Source organism: Primulina huaijiensis, unplaced genomic scaffold (genome assembly GCF_012295235.1).
Source record: "Primulina huaijiensis isolate GDHJ02 unplaced genomic scaffold, ASM1229523v2 scaffold6295, whole genome shotgun sequence".
In the NCBI taxonomy this organism is placed as follows: Eukaryota; Viridiplantae; Streptophyta; class Magnoliopsida; order Lamiales; family Gesneriaceae; genus Primulina; species Primulina huaijiensis.
The window spans coordinates 81,131-99,341 of record NW_027360909.1 but is presented as its reverse complement, the minus strand read 5'-3'; the positions used below and the strand labels follow the sequence as shown (position 1 = coordinate 99,341).

The window sequence follows — 18,211 nt, the reverse complement described above, 5'->3', positions numbered from 1 at the left end:
TATATTAATCGATTGAGCCAAACTCTATGTGGTCTATATTCTTCGAAGTGATTGCATTTATCACCATCTTCGAATCAATTTCAAAGATAACATTCTAGAATTCAATAGATAATGTACGTCCATGAAATAGCATCAAGAAGTTCGAGTGCTTCGGCCTCTTTAACTTCAAACAAGCCATGTTTTGCTCACCTACAATTATAGCTTGATAAGACGTACATTGGCTAAGAAACTGTTAATTTTACCCCATTTACAGGCACTTGTCCAGATATGTAGCCTCATTTATCACATGGAAACAAGATTAGCCACATTATTATCTTTGACCATTAAAAAAAGAGAGAGAATCGGACATATATAAAAACCCTACACAAATATGTTTTTATCTCTTTAGATCTTCATCAATTATCTATTTTTTAGCGCCAAAAATAAGATATCATGCCAAATATATACACATGTATACACACACANAAAAAAAAAAAAAAAAAAAACTATACCCTTTTGCTTAGATTAAATAAAAAGCTAAATATTTTTTTTAAAAAAAAAATCAATCTTTTTTTTTAAAAAAATTTAATAATAAAAGCTAAATTTAATGCCTGAATTTCATTGGAGCAGTTTGTTTTATATATTGAAAAGCTCTTAGATGACTTCTTTCTCTCTTCTTCCGCTCACACACACACACAGCGAGAGAGTAGTTTTTCTTCATATTCACAGTATCCAAAGGAGAAGTCCAAAGGGATCGCATTGATCCCATTTCGATATTAATTTTTCTGAGCTTAATCTATGAATTATATACTTATATTTGCTTACATTTTCACGATCTATTGGATGTTTGGATCATGCTATCCCTTCGGATTCTTCCTTTGGTAGCTTCAATCCTACGACATGGAGATCTGGTGAAGATCTTGAAACAAAACTGCTTCTTAATTACCTGCAAGTTGCAGAGTTCATGCAAAACTACTCCAGAAATGGATTATTTGATTTTCAAGTAAGTGCATCGATCTTCTTCTGAGAAAACACAGTACCGCAACTTCATTTCCTTACTGCATTGAATACTAATACTTCTTGCTCATGAAATTAGGGCATATTTCTTGAATCTTAAGTGGGCGACCGATTTATTTAATTTTTTGGTTAGGGGTTTAATCTTTTAATTGGCAATGATTTTTTCATTTTGAACGCATAGGCCATGTTTTATTAATTACAAATTTTATACTAAAAATTGACGATTGTATCCGTTGATTGGTTTTATTTTAAGTAAATTCATTCATAATTTTCATTCATCTATATTAGTTACTCAAAAGATAGAGTTAAATTTATTAATATCATTAAATGTAAAAATACACTAAAAAATATTAAAAAATAATATTTATTTTTATTTTTAACTTAATTTATATTTTCTTTTCAATTTTTTGAAACAAATTATATTTCGTTTTTACATTTTAAAATTTATTATTCCATGTCTCCTTTTTTTTAAAAAAAAATTAGCTTTAAATTTTTTAATTAATTATAATATCTTATAAAAGATATATAACTACTAACAAATTTTAGCCTTAAATTTTAAGATATTTTGCATTTTATACCAAAAATTAATAAAATTTTGATAAATCAATTTTTTTATATATTTTTACTGAAAAAAATCGATAAATATCCTTATATCATAAATATAAATAATATTAAATTTTAATATAAAAAATAAATTCTTTTATAATTTTGTATTTTCTTTATATACTATAAAATATGTACCAAACTTTCTAAAATATTAAAATTTTAGTAGTTAACAACAAAAGTGTGTATTTGATTTTTTTTTTTAAGGTAAATCAAAATTCTATAATATAAGGAAATATATTATAAGAATAATTTTGTTTAATAATAAATTAATTTGGTAAGATTGTGTTATTAAGTTAATTTGCATATTCTAAATGTTAAATATTTTTCGTTCTAAACTTTTAAATGAGAAAGTACCCTATTTCAATTTGCTATTGCACTTGAATTCGGCGTCTCGTGTGTGTTTTTACGTACAAATTGCATAATGTGTTATATATTTTATATAAAACATAGATAATTATAAAATAAAGTGAAGATAACATAGGATAGTATCATCTAATTATGTAGAATTAAGCTTCCTAACTTAATTTCATGCTCCCATTTTTAAATATACTTCAACTACAATTTGATGCTTATAGATTAATGATTTAAACCTTCTAACCATATGTCGGTCTCACGGATGTTTATTCTCGACACATGTCAATTATTCTCATATTTACAATAAAAATAATATTTTGATATAAAAAGTAATACTTTTTCATTAGTTATTCAAATAGAATATATGTCTCACAAAATTGACTCATGAGACCGTCTCACAAGGATTTTTATGATGTAAAAGTTACTCATATCATATCTCATTTACCAAATAAATAACGTGAAAATTATGGAAGAAGTACTTACCATAAAATGGCAATAAGATTTTCACTCCAATTGTCAAAAAGCACATAGGTCGATACAATTTATTTAATTGGAATCCAAGGAAGAAAAAAGAAAAGAAAAGAAAATATAATTAAGGGTGTCTTTTATCCTACTTTGAGTGTCCCAAAGGCAAAGGAATCGTATTACATGTGGTGAGAGCTTATTCAAAGTTATTCTTTAAACATATCCCTTTGGATCAATGAATTTAAAAGAACTCCGTTACATGAAAACTTAAAATTCTTATAAAATAACCAAAAATAATAGATACTTTTAAATTAAATACCTCAAACATATTGAACAAAACTATTTTCATTCAAATCCTTAATTCTTCTGCAAATCACTCCGTCCAAACACAGCTATACTTATAATCCATCTCATACATGCATGACGACCACCTCTTCCGTTCTCCATCGACGGGACGTCAAGGCCACATTCAACCTAAATCAAGAAAATTTTGGAATATATTTTGTAAGTTTTCCTATAAACGTTCCAATTTTGTTTCGGATTTGATGTATTTTAATTTTGTGTTTTTATTGCCAACTAAATGTTTATGCATCCTAGCTAGCCTATAAACTTTATTGGCATTTCATAATATTGTTATCACAATTAGCATAATAAAGCTTACCCATTGGCCGTATCGAAGCCCTGTCTTTCTTTATTCTAAGAGAGAATATATTTATATATTGATGATGGCCATTGGCCACTGCCTGAAATTCGACAAATCCAAAAGTTAAAAAAAAATGGAAACAAGTTGCTAAATCTTGTGTATGAGTTGTGTGTTGTCAGTCGAAGAATTTCGNACATTTTTTTTTTTTTTTTTTTTTTCACAAATGTTATGATCTTACTAGGGCAAAAAAATCTCAAGAAGGAGCATGATCATGACATCTGACAAAAAATGACATATGTCATGATCTTGGATTCTACATACAGTCAGTATATAATAATATTTCTTAACGATCGGAACATGATGATAAACTACAATAAACCTGTTGAACCGAGTCCTTAGCGGATTCATAATACCAATTGCAATACATACTTTTTGAAATATATAACACACATATATATGTATGTATCTTTGGTAAATTATAAGTTACACATGCAAAAGCACATGAAATTGAAAAGTCAATTGTGGACAAGCATGATCATCATATAATAACATTAAAAAACCTGAAAAAGTTGGCAATGCTACTGTTACTACTGTAGATGTTTATTGATGTTGCACAGAAAAATCTAATTTGTTTTTATTTCTTATTATTATGATTTAAAAATATAATGGGCTTTTTAGAAACCATAAAATATAGTGGACCGTATATTGTGTACCTGATTAGTGGCTAGTGGACTTATTTATGAGGCAGCCTAATAGTTTTGGGTGTGCTTGCTTATTAACTCAATAGGCCTATGTTTGAAGAAAGCATGATATCTTCGACATTTCAACCCTTCCTCTTCTAGGTTGGAAAATATTTACACCCAAATTTTTGAGCAGTACTCTCTCTATAACACTCTGAAATTTCGAGTGAGAGAAAGGATTCCGAGCGAAGAAGAAAATCTGAAATTTCAAGAATAACAAATAAAACACTACGGCAAAAGCTTGTGTGAGACGGTCTCACGAGTCGTATTTTGTAAGACAGATCTCTTTTTAGGTCATTCATGAAAAAGTATTAATTTTTATGTTAAGAGTATTACTTTTTATTCTGAATATCGATAGAGTTGATCTGTCTCACAGATAAAGAATCGTCAGACCGTCTCACAAGATATCTACTCAAAGACTAATGTCCATGATTTATTTCTGCCTCTACAAAGAACCGAATCTGTTTATAATGTGCCACACGATGTTATCAATTTGATAATATTATTGTTTGTATCAAAAATACATTTAGGTTCACATAAGCTCAAGATAAATAATTGAGCGACGAAGTGATACCCAAGTCCTTTAAAATATTTTGACTTTGAAAGCAATATCGTTTAATACTATTAATTAGAAAATAACGATAAAATAATTATTTTCTTTAGAAATAATAATAATTGTCAAAGTATAATAATAACGAAATAATAGATTCATTTACTTGTTTGACTTTGACAACAATATCGTTTAATTCTGTTAATTAACCTTTTGTAAGCAAATCAAACCAAACCAAATTTGACTTTCTCATTCGTTTCACAAATTCATCCAAGATTCCACCTTTTGTTCATCCTATCCCTACACACTCCTTTTCAACAATAATAGATCCACCTAAATTTCGTTATTGCCCCAGCCCTTGAAGTTTTATTTATTTTGATGTGATTTTAACCCCATTTTTTCGATTGTAATTGGGAGATCCGGAGAGATGTCGGGGACGAAATCCTCCGGGCGATATTTCACGATCGGGTTGGTGGCAGCATGGTACTCATCGAACATTGGAGTTTTGTTGTTGAACAAGTATTTGTTGAGCAATTACGGATTCAGGTACCCGATTTTCTTGACGATGTGTCACATGACGGCTTGCTCATTGCTCAGCTACATCGCCATAGCGTGGATGAAGATGGTGCCGATGCAGACTTTAAGATCTAGGGTCCAGTTTATGAAGATTTCAGCTTTGAGTATGATTTTCTGTGCGTCGGTTGTGAGTGGGAATGTGTCGCTTAAGTATTTACCTGTTAGCTTCAATCAGGCGATTGGGGCTACCACGCCTTTCTTCACGGCGATGTTTGCGTATATAATGACTCTGAAGCGAGAGGCGTGGTTGACTTACGTGACGTTGATTCCAGTTGTTACAGGGGTTATTATTGCTAGTGGGGTATGTGTTGATTCTTTTATTGATTGGAGTGGATTTAGTAGGTACATTACAGTGCTGCTTTTTAAGTTATGTTGATCAAGTATCATGCTTTTATCTCTCATGAGTTTTGGTTTGATTTGTATTTATATATTTAATTGTTTATGTGGAATTCCATGGCTGATGTTGATTTTGGAGATGAAAGCTTTTGGTTTCTCAAAGGCCAAAGGACATTTTCAGCTTGCAGTTGTTATTTCTGTGTCTATGACGACCATATTTCTCTTGAAATTCATGATTTGGTTTCACGCACTCTTATTTGTTTCAAAATCGTGAATTAAAGACAAGGTTTCCTAATTCATCGCAAAATCTTTCAGTTTTTTTTTCTTCAAAAAAGTGAGGTTTCTTTTGCCTGGATCAGAATAAGAGCAATTTTCCACAACACTCATAATGCTCGTATCAATGATATTGACCAGTTTTTTAATGGAAAAAAGTTATTTTAAAGTACATCATGTGAATATGCAAAATATATATGGAATAAGTCATGGCAAAATATATATGAAGCACATCATCTTTGTTTGTATTGTCAATTACGCTTTGCTGTTACAGCTGAGTTTCTGTTTCTATGGGATTTTTGAGAAATTGGTGTTGACGTTCGCTCCCAATTTTATTCGTTCTAGGGTGAGCCGAGTTTTCACATGTTTGGGTTTATCATGTGTGTTGGTGCAACAGCTGCAAGGGCACTAAAATCAGTGGTTCAGGGGATTTTACTTTCATCGGAAGGGTAATCTTTGATTTAATCATTCATATTTTCTTCTGATAATTACTGTTGTGTTATGCCTTTTTCCCTGTAGAATATTCGATATGTACGCTGAAAGTTTTTAATTGTTGAAGGGAAAAGCTGAATTCTATGAATTTGCTCCTCTACATGGCTCCTATAGCCGTCATGCTTCTACTTCCTGCAACGCTATTTATGGAAGAAAACGTTGTCGGTATCACATTGGCACTTGCAAGGGAGGATATAAGAATTATTTGGTTACTTGTATTCAACTCAGCGCTGGCATATTTTGTAAATTTGACCAATTTTTTGGTCACAAAGCACACTAGTGCTTTAACTCTTCAGGTATTTGATACTTCTTTGTCCAATTCAAACCTCTTTTTTTTATGATTCATTGAATTTAAACTTTCATGAATGTTTTCATTGAGCGGAATTTCTAGCAACCCAAACAAGTGCTTATCTTCACCTCAAGGAAAAAAAGAGACATTTGGATTTTGGAGTTTATGGAACAAGAACGAAGGTTGCAATATATTTTGTGCCGGTTGATAAACAGGACACAACAATGTAGCTTTAATACAATACATATTAGTGGAACCTGCATTAATTTTTTTATCTGAAAAGATGTGGCCATGGTTTCTGAGAATTACATTCTGAAGCGTCATACCTGTTTTTTTTCCCTTTTTTGTGCCTCAACTTAACTCTGCACTACCTGTTAAAGGAAATCCATCTAAAGCATTATTTAAGAAAGAAGTCTGCAACATATTGCTGTAAGGGATCCTCATGTCCACGAGCCACATAAAAATACGTTGGCATTAATTTCAGCAATTTGAACCAAATATGAGGTATAGCTTTAAGTCGCATGTGACTGTTTTGAAAGATATAGATGATATTTATTGGTGAAAAAAGTGCTATTGATGATATTTATTGGTGAAAAAAGTGCTGATCGAAACGCCTTGTAAACCATTATAGTTTTATGAAAATATCTTAGTTTGAAAGTTTAGATCTAGTCCACAGCCAGAACCATCTAAACAACAATTCATGCTTGATTTCACTTTGGATATTGAAGTAGAAATTTTGCTTTGCTAATGATCCTGGTTTTTTCAGGTCCTAGGAAATGCTAAAGGAGCAGTGGCAGTGGTAGTCTCCATTTTGATATTTAAGAATCCTGTCTCCGTAACCGGGATGCTCGGATATACTCTGACGGTGTTTGGTGTTATCCTATACAGCGAAGCTAAGAAGCGTACTAAATGAGAGAACATACCTTGGAATGGCAACAGTTGCCACTTCTATATATTTGTAATATGGCAACAGTCCTAGGAAATGCTTGACGACTGCATGGTTCGTGCATCAATTTCGCCCTCCATTCTATATTCAAGCCGGGGACAGAGGCTTCAACTTGTACTGGTAAAGTGTAAACAAAACACCGAGTTAAGAAAGTAGGTTCAATAAGAGTGACTAAAAAATGTCTTCTTTGTTTCTTTTTTTCCTTTAATTTTTTCTACCTTACACTGTACCAGAAACTATTGAAAATCTTTATACGTGTTATTATCATTTTTTTTATATGGATGATGTAATTAAATATGAGCAAAAATTTCTTGGAGTTCCTCCCAACCAATGTTCTAAAAAGCCCGCTTAAGCCTTAAGCTTGAAGTTCGGCAAAAACGTCCCGTTTCATAGAAAGCAGAAAAAAACGGTCAAACTGTAGTTGGATCGAATTAAACGTAATTGAAACGTTTAATTAAGCGTATTTAAACATAATTAATCACATCTATTTATTTTTTAATTTTTTTTATTTTGAATGTGTGTCATTTTATTTTAAAATTATAAATTAGGTTTATAATTTAGATGTTTAATTTTTAATTTTAATTATGATTAAATGTTTCTGATAATGATTTGATAAATATTTAACATTTTTAATGTGGTCTCGTTGCAAAAACAAATAAAGATTGTAATTTTGAGATTTTTATGTTTCTATAAATATGAGAATTAATGCATCAGACTTAAATTTATCATATATATGTATTATTTTATCTATTTATTAGTTTGAGATAATTACAATTACACTATAGATAAAAAAATGTTTTTTTCACGCTTAACTTTATGCTAATCTCACTTAAACTTAAAAAGCTTGGAGCTCGACGTCCACATTTCGGGAGCTTCATGCTTTTTAGAACCTTGCTCACAACCACCTTGGTCGTTTGAATTGATTGTTCTTGATTTTAGATTTCTTATGTTATCGTGCGAGCAATTTCATCACTATCAGTATTCTTCGTGTATGCCAAAATAAATAGTACATATATTAATTTAACAACTAAAACCAATAAAGATTACATCAAATATATAAGATTAGAACTAAAAAAATTCAATTTGAGTTTAATCAAATGAAGCCATTGTTTTTGTGAATTCCAAAAATCAAGCTCAATAATCATTAGCCCATTGTTTCACTAAATTGTAATTTTTGCATTTGATCGCCATCTCTGAATTCTAATTTAAGAATACCATATACTTGAATCATCAATTAATTGATCAATCGGAAGCTCTTCCAATCTCCCATGGCGAATTCTCAGACCTTCACTTTGCCGCAAAATCTCGTCCGGTAAATTTTTAGTCTCCGGCCCTTTGTGCGTATGCGTGTATCTTATCTTTACGTATGAGTTTCAAGGCTGTATGTATATGTTTCTTGCGTGTGAAATTTGTATGATTATTATTCACTTGCAGATTATATGAAACCCTAAATGGAGCACTAGCCAAAACCCCTTACGATCCTCCGGAAGCCACCGCCAAAATCTCCATCAAATCAGAACTACAATCTTTACTACCAAATCTCGACACTTTGAATTCTCAAATCCCGAGCCTTAAAATCAGGGATGTCGCCTTATGTTGCGCTGCTTTAGCTTCTGCATTAGAATCCACGACCAAGCATCTGTCGTGGGTTCCCAATTCGCTTTCGACTTTGGTTCTATCCGTATTTCAAGAATTTTCTGACACTTACTGTCATGGTAATGATAATTGTTCGTTGGAAGTTGCTGACTCGGAGTTGGATTTGAGAGGTTTGAAGAATGAGAAGAAGTTGGTGATTAAGTTGATTCCGGAAGTTTTGCCTTTTCTTAAAGGTAAAATCAAGGAAAGTGCAATCGATACAAGTAATGAGGACGATAGAATTTCGGCTGCGAGTGCAAGTGTTCCTGTTGCTTATGCTATTGTGGCAGCATATCAGTTCAGATGGTTTGTTACTCAGGTTAGCGTGTTTGCTGCGTTGTGGCTTTTTTATTGTAAATTTATCTAAAGAACTGTTTTTTGCACTAAATTTGATTGAAGATTATGATATCATGTTATTATATAGGTGGAATCTCCTCACTTAGGGAAGTTGTCTCCGTTGGTGATTCCATGTGCTCTCACAGCTCTTGATCACTGGTCTCCCGAAGTAAAAGTGAGTATCGTGTCAATACTCATTTTCTTGGTTTAAATAAATTTATTTTATTGAATTGTTGATGTCAGCTCTTTGCTGTCATCAAATACAGTTGAATTACGAACTTTGGATGGAGTATGTGGTTATGGATTCTAGTAGTTGTTAAACTTGATCCTATAATTCAGCTAGGTCCCATTCTTTCCTTATTCTGTAGCTATAACTACGAATTATATTCTTTGTGAATTCGTTTTTTGCATAAACTAGTTTAGCTCATAAATACTTTTCGTATTAAAGCATATTGTCTTATTTCTTGAAGCTCTAGACATGGAATATGGTGTTGAAAGCAGATCCATCTTAAAACCCAGTCGAGGATGAGTTGTTATGATGATGTATTAGAATTTTTGAAATAAGAACTTTGAAGGTTATACACTTTTTGTTTGCCTAACTTGTTGCAAATTGACTTGTCTTGGAGCTTTTTCTCTGGCTTGTGATACCTATTTGACATTGTTATCTTTTCATCAATCAGTTTAAAAACCCACCTCATGATTCTGGAAAGTGCTGAAACTAGTAAAAACGTTATGTGTGGTGAAAATGAAATTTTGGAGACTACGTGAAATTGAAATAATGAAAATCTGTACTCCATCCACATCGAAACTTAAGGAAGATTAACTTAAATGAAGGAACAAATTGATTGCAAAGTTTTTGGTATGCTATGAGATAGAAAAGCTTTAAATATGTCACAGTTTGTCACACCATCATAGTTTTGCAGAATTGTAGCTTGTAGATTCGTTGCTAAATCATATAACTAAATTTTACTTATAATTTTTCCACTTATTCTTTAACCCCAAGGAGTTGATTGGTTTTAAATTTTTCCCTGAGTTCAGCATTTGAATGTTTTTTTATAAGAAAATATTTTCTCTGGTAAGATGGACTTAACTATATGAGTGAGCTAATGAAATTAATTAAGAGTTGAAACGAAACTATATTTCATTTATTCTTATAAAAATATCAAGAGTCAAGATGCTAACACGTTGCACAATGAAACTAAAGAATATGGACAGGTGCCAGAAAATGTGTTTTTTCAATGCTTATAAAGCAAAAAAAACAAAAAAAGGGTTTTACCTATCTCTTTTCTGCCCAAGCTAAATTGTGTGTGCACATCTGTAATGGTGTTTTTGCGTCTAGCTAGAAATGCAGTTTGTGATTATGTCCACTCTGCTGTTCCATGAAGCCTTATTATCTGGTTTCTCTTCTCAGGACCAGGGTATGATCAGCTTTATACATCTTGCAAAAAATGTAAATGCTGCTGAGATTGGTGGGTACACAGATGTACTTCTTGATGCTTGCTGCCAAAACGTTGCTTGTGATGATGAGATATGGCACTATCTGGTAGAGATGTCAGTGCTTCTCGTCACTTTAACACAGCGAAGTAATCCTCGTAGTTTATGGTATTGATTGTTTTAATTACTATGACTAATGGTTAATTCAGATAATGGTCGACATTAAGTCATGTTAATTGTCTTCTGTAAATATTTTTATTACCCTGTGTCTTGTGGACCATAAGTTTTACCGACTTTTGTTTATGAGACATAATTTTGAGTGCATGTCTCTTTATTGATCGAAAACACTTGTCCTGTTATCAGTAGTGGATTCATTTTCTTGCTGTTCTTTAATTGTCATCATAACCACATAGGTTTGAAAAGCTGCTCAGTGAAATGCTAAACCACCTAGAAAGGCAACCTAGAAACAAACAGCGCCGGACTGCATGGTTGACCCATATTGAGCCAATGTTCAGTGCTCTTGGTCTCATATTGGTTGCTCATTTCAGACGTCTTTTCCCCCTGTTCTTTAAGTGGATGCATGCAGATGATGATGATACAGTTTTACTGGTAAGACAATGTTAAAATTCTAGGCGTTTTCACTGACTACTGTTTTCAACAATAATTTGATTATAGATATGCTAGCTATTTGAGAGCCTGACCTGACCTTATATATCTAATGATTTGCCAGCACTTCAAATGAAACCATAATATTTCATAGCCTTTTTCAATTTACAGGTCTGCATGATACTTATTTTTTTTTATTATAAATAGGATTGCACCCTAACGAATGCAACCGCTTGGTCATTAAATTATATTTCAGGTTCTGGAACGGATCAAAACCATTTTAAAAGTTACGTGGATACGTAATACACCACATGTTGAAAGGTAAATGTATTGGAAATTTTTACGCTTCTCTAGATGTTAGGAGCACTCTGATATCAGCATTAAATTCAGGGTCAAAGTAAATCTGTTGATATATAAACAGAAGTATACTACGTATTAAAATGCCAATGTTGATATTGTTATCATCTTACAGGTAGTCAAACATTTCTGGTTCTGTGATGTGATTTGTTTTGTTCTCTTGTTAACAATTATGCTTGTGATAAACTCTATCCTTTCATCAACTTTCAAATTTTTTATCGGGTGTTCAGAAAAAAGAGATTATAGTTGGATTGGCAGGAAATCGTTAGTGATTGAACCAAGCCATCGATTATTTAGTCATCTTAATAATATCAGATTTTCCTCTATCATTCCCCAGCCTTCGTTGATGTTTGTATTGGCTCTCAGGTTGGTGGATGAGCTTGTCACCCTGTATAAAGATGCAGCAATGAAAGTTGCTCGCGAAGATATTAGATCACACATTTTACAAGTACTAACGATGATACGGCAGTAAGTACATTTATATTTCTGTTGAAATCCTAGTTGATGCATATGCGCTTGGAATTTTTTTCCTAGAGCTTGACCCATATCTTGAATTTATTGAAGATCCAAAAGTTCACAATTCAACACAACTTGGGTCAAGTACAAGGATGATCCAAACTTGACAGCTCTCCAGCCATCCCTAACTGAAGGAGATGCTGCTGCGGTACAGATTTCTATTCTTCATCCCTTATACTTTTCAGTATTATCTAATGGCCCCTAATGTTATAATTATGTCGTACTCCTCGAACTCTCTCCTTAGTAATTCATTTTTGCATTCAACGCGTCATATTTTGTGACAATATTGAAAGATATAATGAAATTTAGAAACATTCCAAACTCGTTGATTCTTCTTTTTTTATGGTATCTGATACATATCTATCGTTCTGTTGGTGACATACAGCCGCATGCGTTAGTTTTTTTACTTTTGGATCATGTGATTCTTGTGGATGTCCTGCATCATCCAAAGGCAACTCATGTACACGTTATGCAGCATAGAAATAGGCTAATACTGCCCAAATTTACTAAGACTATAATTTGAAATTGAAAGTTGAAACTGGTAGATTTTGAAATACCTCTAAATCAAAATCGTCCGAATTAAAATTTATTGGAATAAATAAGTCTACAAACGCTCCCTAAATGATTTTGCCATTCGCATTCTGTAGTGGCTCAGAAGGCACAGGTAACTAAGACCATAAAGCAGTAAAATTTGACAAACTAGAGAAGGGAAACCAAAAGGATCGACAGAAAGTAACAGAGTGAAACCAAAGCATAGTTAACTTGTGTCATGAAAATGTGTTTATTTGGGTAAATGGTACACTTTCTTTATGTTCTTGGTCCGGATTTCGCCAACATTCTGCATGTGTTCTTCTATGAATAACTAGCTTATACGGTTGTAGGTTGCTTGAAAGATGGTGAGTGTTTGAAGAAGGAAAACTAGCGATGACACCATCATTCTCAACGAGTCCCGAAGAACTTGATCCCACAATCTGAGCGGAGAGATGTTTAATTGCATAGATAGAATGATCTGTGGACTGTGTTTAACTTGATATCTAAATTAATCTGGAAATTATACTCCTTTAACTTGGAATCGCGTTTCTAAGTCATCTGGTCTTTTAACACCAAGACCTACACTTTACATGTTGCAGAGACTTGCGGTCATCGATTTCGTACATTTGATATACTAATAACGTGCATCCACGAAATACGTATAATGTACGTTGACACTGATGATATATAATACGAATTAAAATATATATTGAAAGTTAAAAATTCAATATAAAAAATTTATATTATTAATAAATCTTTTCAATCGTCTATGTTTTAAATAGATTTAGACGATTTATTGTTGTAGAATTTTAAAATGTTATGTATAAAACTCTCTATTATTATTATTTTTATTTTTTTAAATGATGAGGGTGCCCTTCTGTTTGTTTCGTCCACAAATTTCCAAGCCACAAAACTTAATCAGCTCTATCATAAGCCACGTGGCATTCCACAGTGAATTGCTTATCTTATAGCCCTCCCTCATCGCTCCATTCAATTGTCCATGCACGAGTATCAGTCAAGTGGCTGCGACTGTCATTCCCATCTTCCTCTACCACCACCAGCAGCAGCAGCTTATCTTTTTTGCACGAATTAGAAAAAAAAGAGTCATAATTCTTGAAACAATCAAACATGGAGACTAGTATTACAAGCTGTGCTCACAGAACATTCCTCCCCGGTATCTCGTCGCAGCCATATTCCCCTTCTCCACGTTCTGTTTCACAGTCATTTAGTTCCAAGGTGTGTTTTCATCGCTCTTCTTTTTATGTGTTATAGTTATTTTTGAGTTGTTTTATTTATGGGCCCGATATATTGAAGACTTGTGTTGGCATTGTGCTTCAGAGTTTAAAAGCAAGCTCATTGTTTGGAGAGTCTTTGCGTTTTGCCCCAAAGTCATCGATCAAGCTTTCAAAGGCCAAGAATTCTTCGCTTGTAACCAAGTGTGAGATTGGCGATAGTCTGGTGAGTTGATTACTGTAGTGAACAGAGTTGCTTTGGAAAATTTTCATTATTAAGAAAAAGTTTCATGGATGTTCCTCCTAGCCTACGACTGGTCTGTATTTGATTATGTGGTTGTTTATATTGGTGATTGCAGGAAGAATTTCTCACGAAGGCGACACCGGATAAGGGACTGATTAGGCTGATGATGTGCATGGGAGAAGCGCTGCGTACGATCGCCTTCAAAGTGAGAACAGCTTCTTGTGGGGGAACTGCTTGTGTCAACTCATTTGGAGATGAGCAACTTGCAGTTGATATGCTCGCTAACAAACTTCTTTTTGAGGTCNAAAAAAAAAAAAAAAAAAAAAAAAAAAAAAAAAAAAGAAGAAAAAAGACAAGGAATTTTATGGTGTTCTTTCTATCCATCTGAGAAAAATTGTGCCAATTTTTAGTTATGTGCACACACATTCTTCATAATTTGAAACCTGAAATAAATGCTAAGAAACAAACACTTACATCATTGAGCGGAAAAAATTCTTTGAAAAGCCACAGTTTTATTAATTTCTTATTGTTGTTGATTACTGATGCTTATAGGCCTTGCAATACTCCCATTTCTGCAAATACGCTTGCTCTGAGGAGGTGCCCGAGCTCCAAGACATGGGAGGACCGGTGGAAGGTCTTTTATCTTTTCCTATCATTTTGCATAACTATCACTCACACCCCTTCAAGATCATCACAATCATATACACTTTTTTTTGTCAAATTTCACAAACAGGAGGATTCAGCGTTGCATTCGATCCACTCGATGGCTCTAGCATTGTCGACACAAATTTCACAGTTGGTACCATCTTCGGAGTATGGCCAGGAGACAAGCTTACTGGAGTAACCGGGGCTGATCAAGTTGCTGCTGCAATGGGGATTTTCGGGCCCCGGACCACTTATGTTCTTGCTCTCAAGGACTGTCCTGGAACACATGAATTCCTTCTACTTGATGAAGGTTGATGCATTGTTTAAGTTTTCAGTGGAACAACATTTGTCATTTGACCATTTGAAGGATTAAATCATATAGCTGATTGAGTATAGATTGAATATAACACTACTTCAATGTAGTTTACTGGACCCCTTATCACCCATCAAAATTGGCTCATCAGGCTCGAAATCGATATCTATTTTGTTTTTCGCGCGCTTATGTTCTCTCTTTCAATGGCAGGGAAATGGCAGCATGTAAAAGATACAACATCAATTGGAGAAGGGAAAATGTTTTCCCCAGGAAATTTAAGGGCTACTACAGACAACCCTGATTATGCCAAGGTGTGCCTAGTCGGAAAATTAAATTTCGATATAGATATATAATCATGAATTATTTACTAAAGGTAGGGTGTTGTTGCTTACTCACATTCAGCTGATCGATTACTATGTTCGGGAGAAATACACTCTGCGATACACCGGAGGAATGGTGCCTGATGTTAATCAGGTATTTTTGACCTTTTTTCTGTAACCACAAAAACTTTAAAAAATATGCAGAAAACTCAACTGAGTGAAACTTGGCAGCAGAAGTTTCTTACGGGGTTCATTAAATTTGTAGATCATTGTGAAAGAGAAGGGGATCTTCACAAATGTGTTATCCCCGACTGCGAAGGCCAAGCTAAGGTTGCTGTTCGAAGTGGCACCTTTGGGATTCTTGATCGAAAAGGCCGGTGGATACAGCAGTGACGGAAAACAGTCCGTGTTAAACAAGGTGATCGGTAATCTAGATGAGAGGACCCAAGTAGCATACGGATCCAAAAACGAAATCATCAGATTCGAAGAAACCTTGTATGGATCTTCAAGACTCAAGGCCGCTGCTCAACCAGTTGGGGCCGTGTCTTGATCTTCACTCTTGCTGCTGATCACGCCTTTTAATTTTTCATATCTTCCTTTTTAATATTTTAGTTTCATGCATTTTTAATTGTACACAGATTTATGAAATGAATCTTACAGATGAATGTTGACAAATCATGACAATATAAGGTGGTTAATGTTATTATTGATTGATCTTCATGGTGATCGAAAAGAATCATGAACAATTAAGAAATCAAACAATAATACTCAATGTAAAGCATATGATAAGGCCAAAATAATATCTTTATAAATTCATCATCATGTATGTTTTTAACAGTTGGCAGAGAAATCTAACAACAAAAAATATGAGTATGTATATTCTTATCAAAAAACAATGTATCTCTGTTCTATCGCGTCGAATCAAAATCAAAACTTCATACAAAACTTCATGTTTGAACCAAATCTCAGTTTGTTTCAAGGTAAACATGAAATGTTTCGTGCATGTACTCTACTCAACCTCAACTTCAAATAGATGTACCCGACCACCGTGTTTCCAAATCCTGTCTCTTTCACAAGCTCTTTTCTTCTCGTCTCCACCACGCCGAAATCATCTGGCAGCCGTATCTGCGCGCGGCCCACCACCACACGGCCTTGCGATGTTCTCGCATCTTCGCCATGTTTTTCATCCATAATTTCCAAATTGAAAAATCCTGAAACCGTATATTCATCCAGCAGCATTCTGAAGCCTTGGTTCCAAACGGGCTCCAAATCTCCAACCGTAATCCTAGTTTTACATTCCCATCCACTAGGATTACTCAAGATCACGCTGTACAACCCTCTCATGTTCCTCTTCGTCAGCAAGAAGGCGCCACTCAATTCGTCGATGTTAGTGGCTTTCAAGACAACAAGTTCAAGGACGTAAACAAACCTGTATGCAATATTTTCCTTGCTTTCCTTCTCTTTTCCATAGCAAATTCTTCGGAGATTCAAATTTGTTCGATATGTGATTGGCTTTTCGGAATAATCATCTTCCACACAGTGATCTCCAATGCAGATTCGTGACATTTGTGCGATTGAAACTGTATTTCTCTTGAATTAATTTGAGAGACGGGACTCTTTTATTAGAGTGTTTTGACTCTTTTTTCACATACCGGTTTCATGAGTGTGAACAAATAAAACTGTAATTTTTTATTGGGCAAAAGAAAAGCGTCTTTTTCTTTTTCTAAAACATTTTTATTTATTTTATTTCATTTAAGAAACCAAGTTTTGGATATGCATGGCTTATCTTAAATTTTTTTATCAAAAAAGATTCTTTCATAATTACTTTTATAATACAAATCTCCAACTCATAAAAAAGAGTAGGTTTCTTGTGATACGGTCTCACGAATCTTTATATGTTAGACGGGTCAACTCTACCGATATTTACAATAAAAAGTAATATTCTTAGCACAAAAAATAATACTTTTTCATGGATGACCCAAATAAGAGATTCGTCTCACAAAATACGACCCGTGAGACCGTCTCACACAAATTTTTGCTCATAAAAAAAATATTATCTTTATGACAATATCATTAGGAATTGGGTCGACCGTCTCATGAATCTATTAGACCGTAAGATAATATTCTTTTTATTTAACGATGAGAAATTGAGCGATTTTTTTTAAAGAATTTATCCATGTTATTATTGCAAATTATACATAAAATAAGAAAGTTCAATACTCCCTAAATCCCAATTTTAAAGTGTTGATTGCTACAGTCAATCGGTCATTTCATTCCAAGGTAGTCAGTCAGGAATTTAAAAAAGTTTGATCTTGTACTATAACAACAAGATATATAAGATATTTATTTAGTTTTAGTTTTCAATATCATAAAACATTAAATTAATTTTCAAAAAAGTGTAGATAATTTTTATCTATCTATTTTAATAGAAATTTTGTAAAGTAAATGTAAACCATTCTACAGTAAATTAACTGACTTGTGTTCTTGTCACGCTTCAAATTAGTCATAAAGCATTAACAAATAATCTAAATAAAGCAACAACAACAACAAAAAAACATATAAAATGACTATACATTAAACATTGTTTGAAGTCAAGTTTATATATTTAACAATTGATTAGCCAAACGACTATTTTTGAGCATCTGGTCAATCAAATTAAAAAACACTTGGCTCTGTCAATTTGTACGATGCACAAAATGTTATTTTATATAATTATTTATTAAAATTATTAAGTATGAACGTTTTAATAATTGCTTAAAACTATTGTTATAATGTA

General features: G+C 33.2%; 3 protein-coding genes across 4 annotated transcripts; all 3 read left to right on the top strand.

Annotated features, from left to right (window-relative positions):
* The first annotated feature begins 4,581 nt into the window (after positions 1-4,581).
* Positions 4,582-7,544, top strand: LOC140970529 (probable sugar phosphate/phosphate translocator At3g11320). The gene is made up of 4 exons (XM_073432315.1): positions 4,582-5,231; positions 5,885-5,988; positions 6,099-6,327; positions 7,087-7,544. Exons 1-4 carry the CDS (start codon positions 4,782-4,784, stop codon positions 7,231-7,233), a joined length of 930 nt encoding a protein of 309 aa, XP_073288416.1. The 5' UTR covers positions 4,582-4,781; the 3' UTR covers positions 7,234-7,544.
* A 790-nt stretch (positions 7,545-8,334) lies between these two features.
* LOC140970525 (uncharacterized protein At2g39910) lies at positions 8,335-13,215 on the top strand. 2 transcript variants are annotated; one of them, XM_073432311.1, is made up of 9 exons: positions 8,335-8,578; positions 8,701-9,220; positions 9,326-9,412; positions 10,649-10,839; positions 11,085-11,280; positions 11,534-11,598; positions 12,001-12,102; positions 12,199-12,298; positions 13,032-13,215. In XM_073432311.1, exons 1-9 carry the CDS (start codon positions 8,535-8,537, stop codon positions 13,038-13,040), a joined length of 1,314 nt encoding a protein of 437 aa, XP_073288412.1. In that variant the 5' UTR covers positions 8,335-8,534; the 3' UTR covers positions 13,041-13,215. The 2 variants fall into 2 exon arrangements, with proteins under 2 accessions (XP_073288412.1, XP_073288411.1); XM_073432310.1 differs by lacking the exon at positions 13,032-13,215 and having other exon boundaries at positions 12,199-12,996.
* A 455-nt stretch (positions 13,216-13,670) lies between these two features.
* On the top strand, positions 13,671-16,155 carry LOC140970501 (sedoheptulose-1,7-bisphosphatase, chloroplastic-like). Its single transcript, XM_073432271.1, has 8 exons — positions 13,671-13,917; positions 14,020-14,139; positions 14,273-14,458; positions 14,710-14,791; positions 14,891-15,112; positions 15,326-15,426; positions 15,518-15,589; positions 15,701-16,155. The coding sequence occupies exons 1-8, from the start codon at positions 13,810-13,812 to the stop codon at positions 15,983-15,985; spliced, it is 1,176 nt and encodes a 391-aa protein (XP_073288372.1). The 5' UTR covers positions 13,671-13,809; the 3' UTR covers positions 15,986-16,155.
* The last annotated feature ends 2,056 nt before the right edge of the window (positions 16,156-18,211 follow it).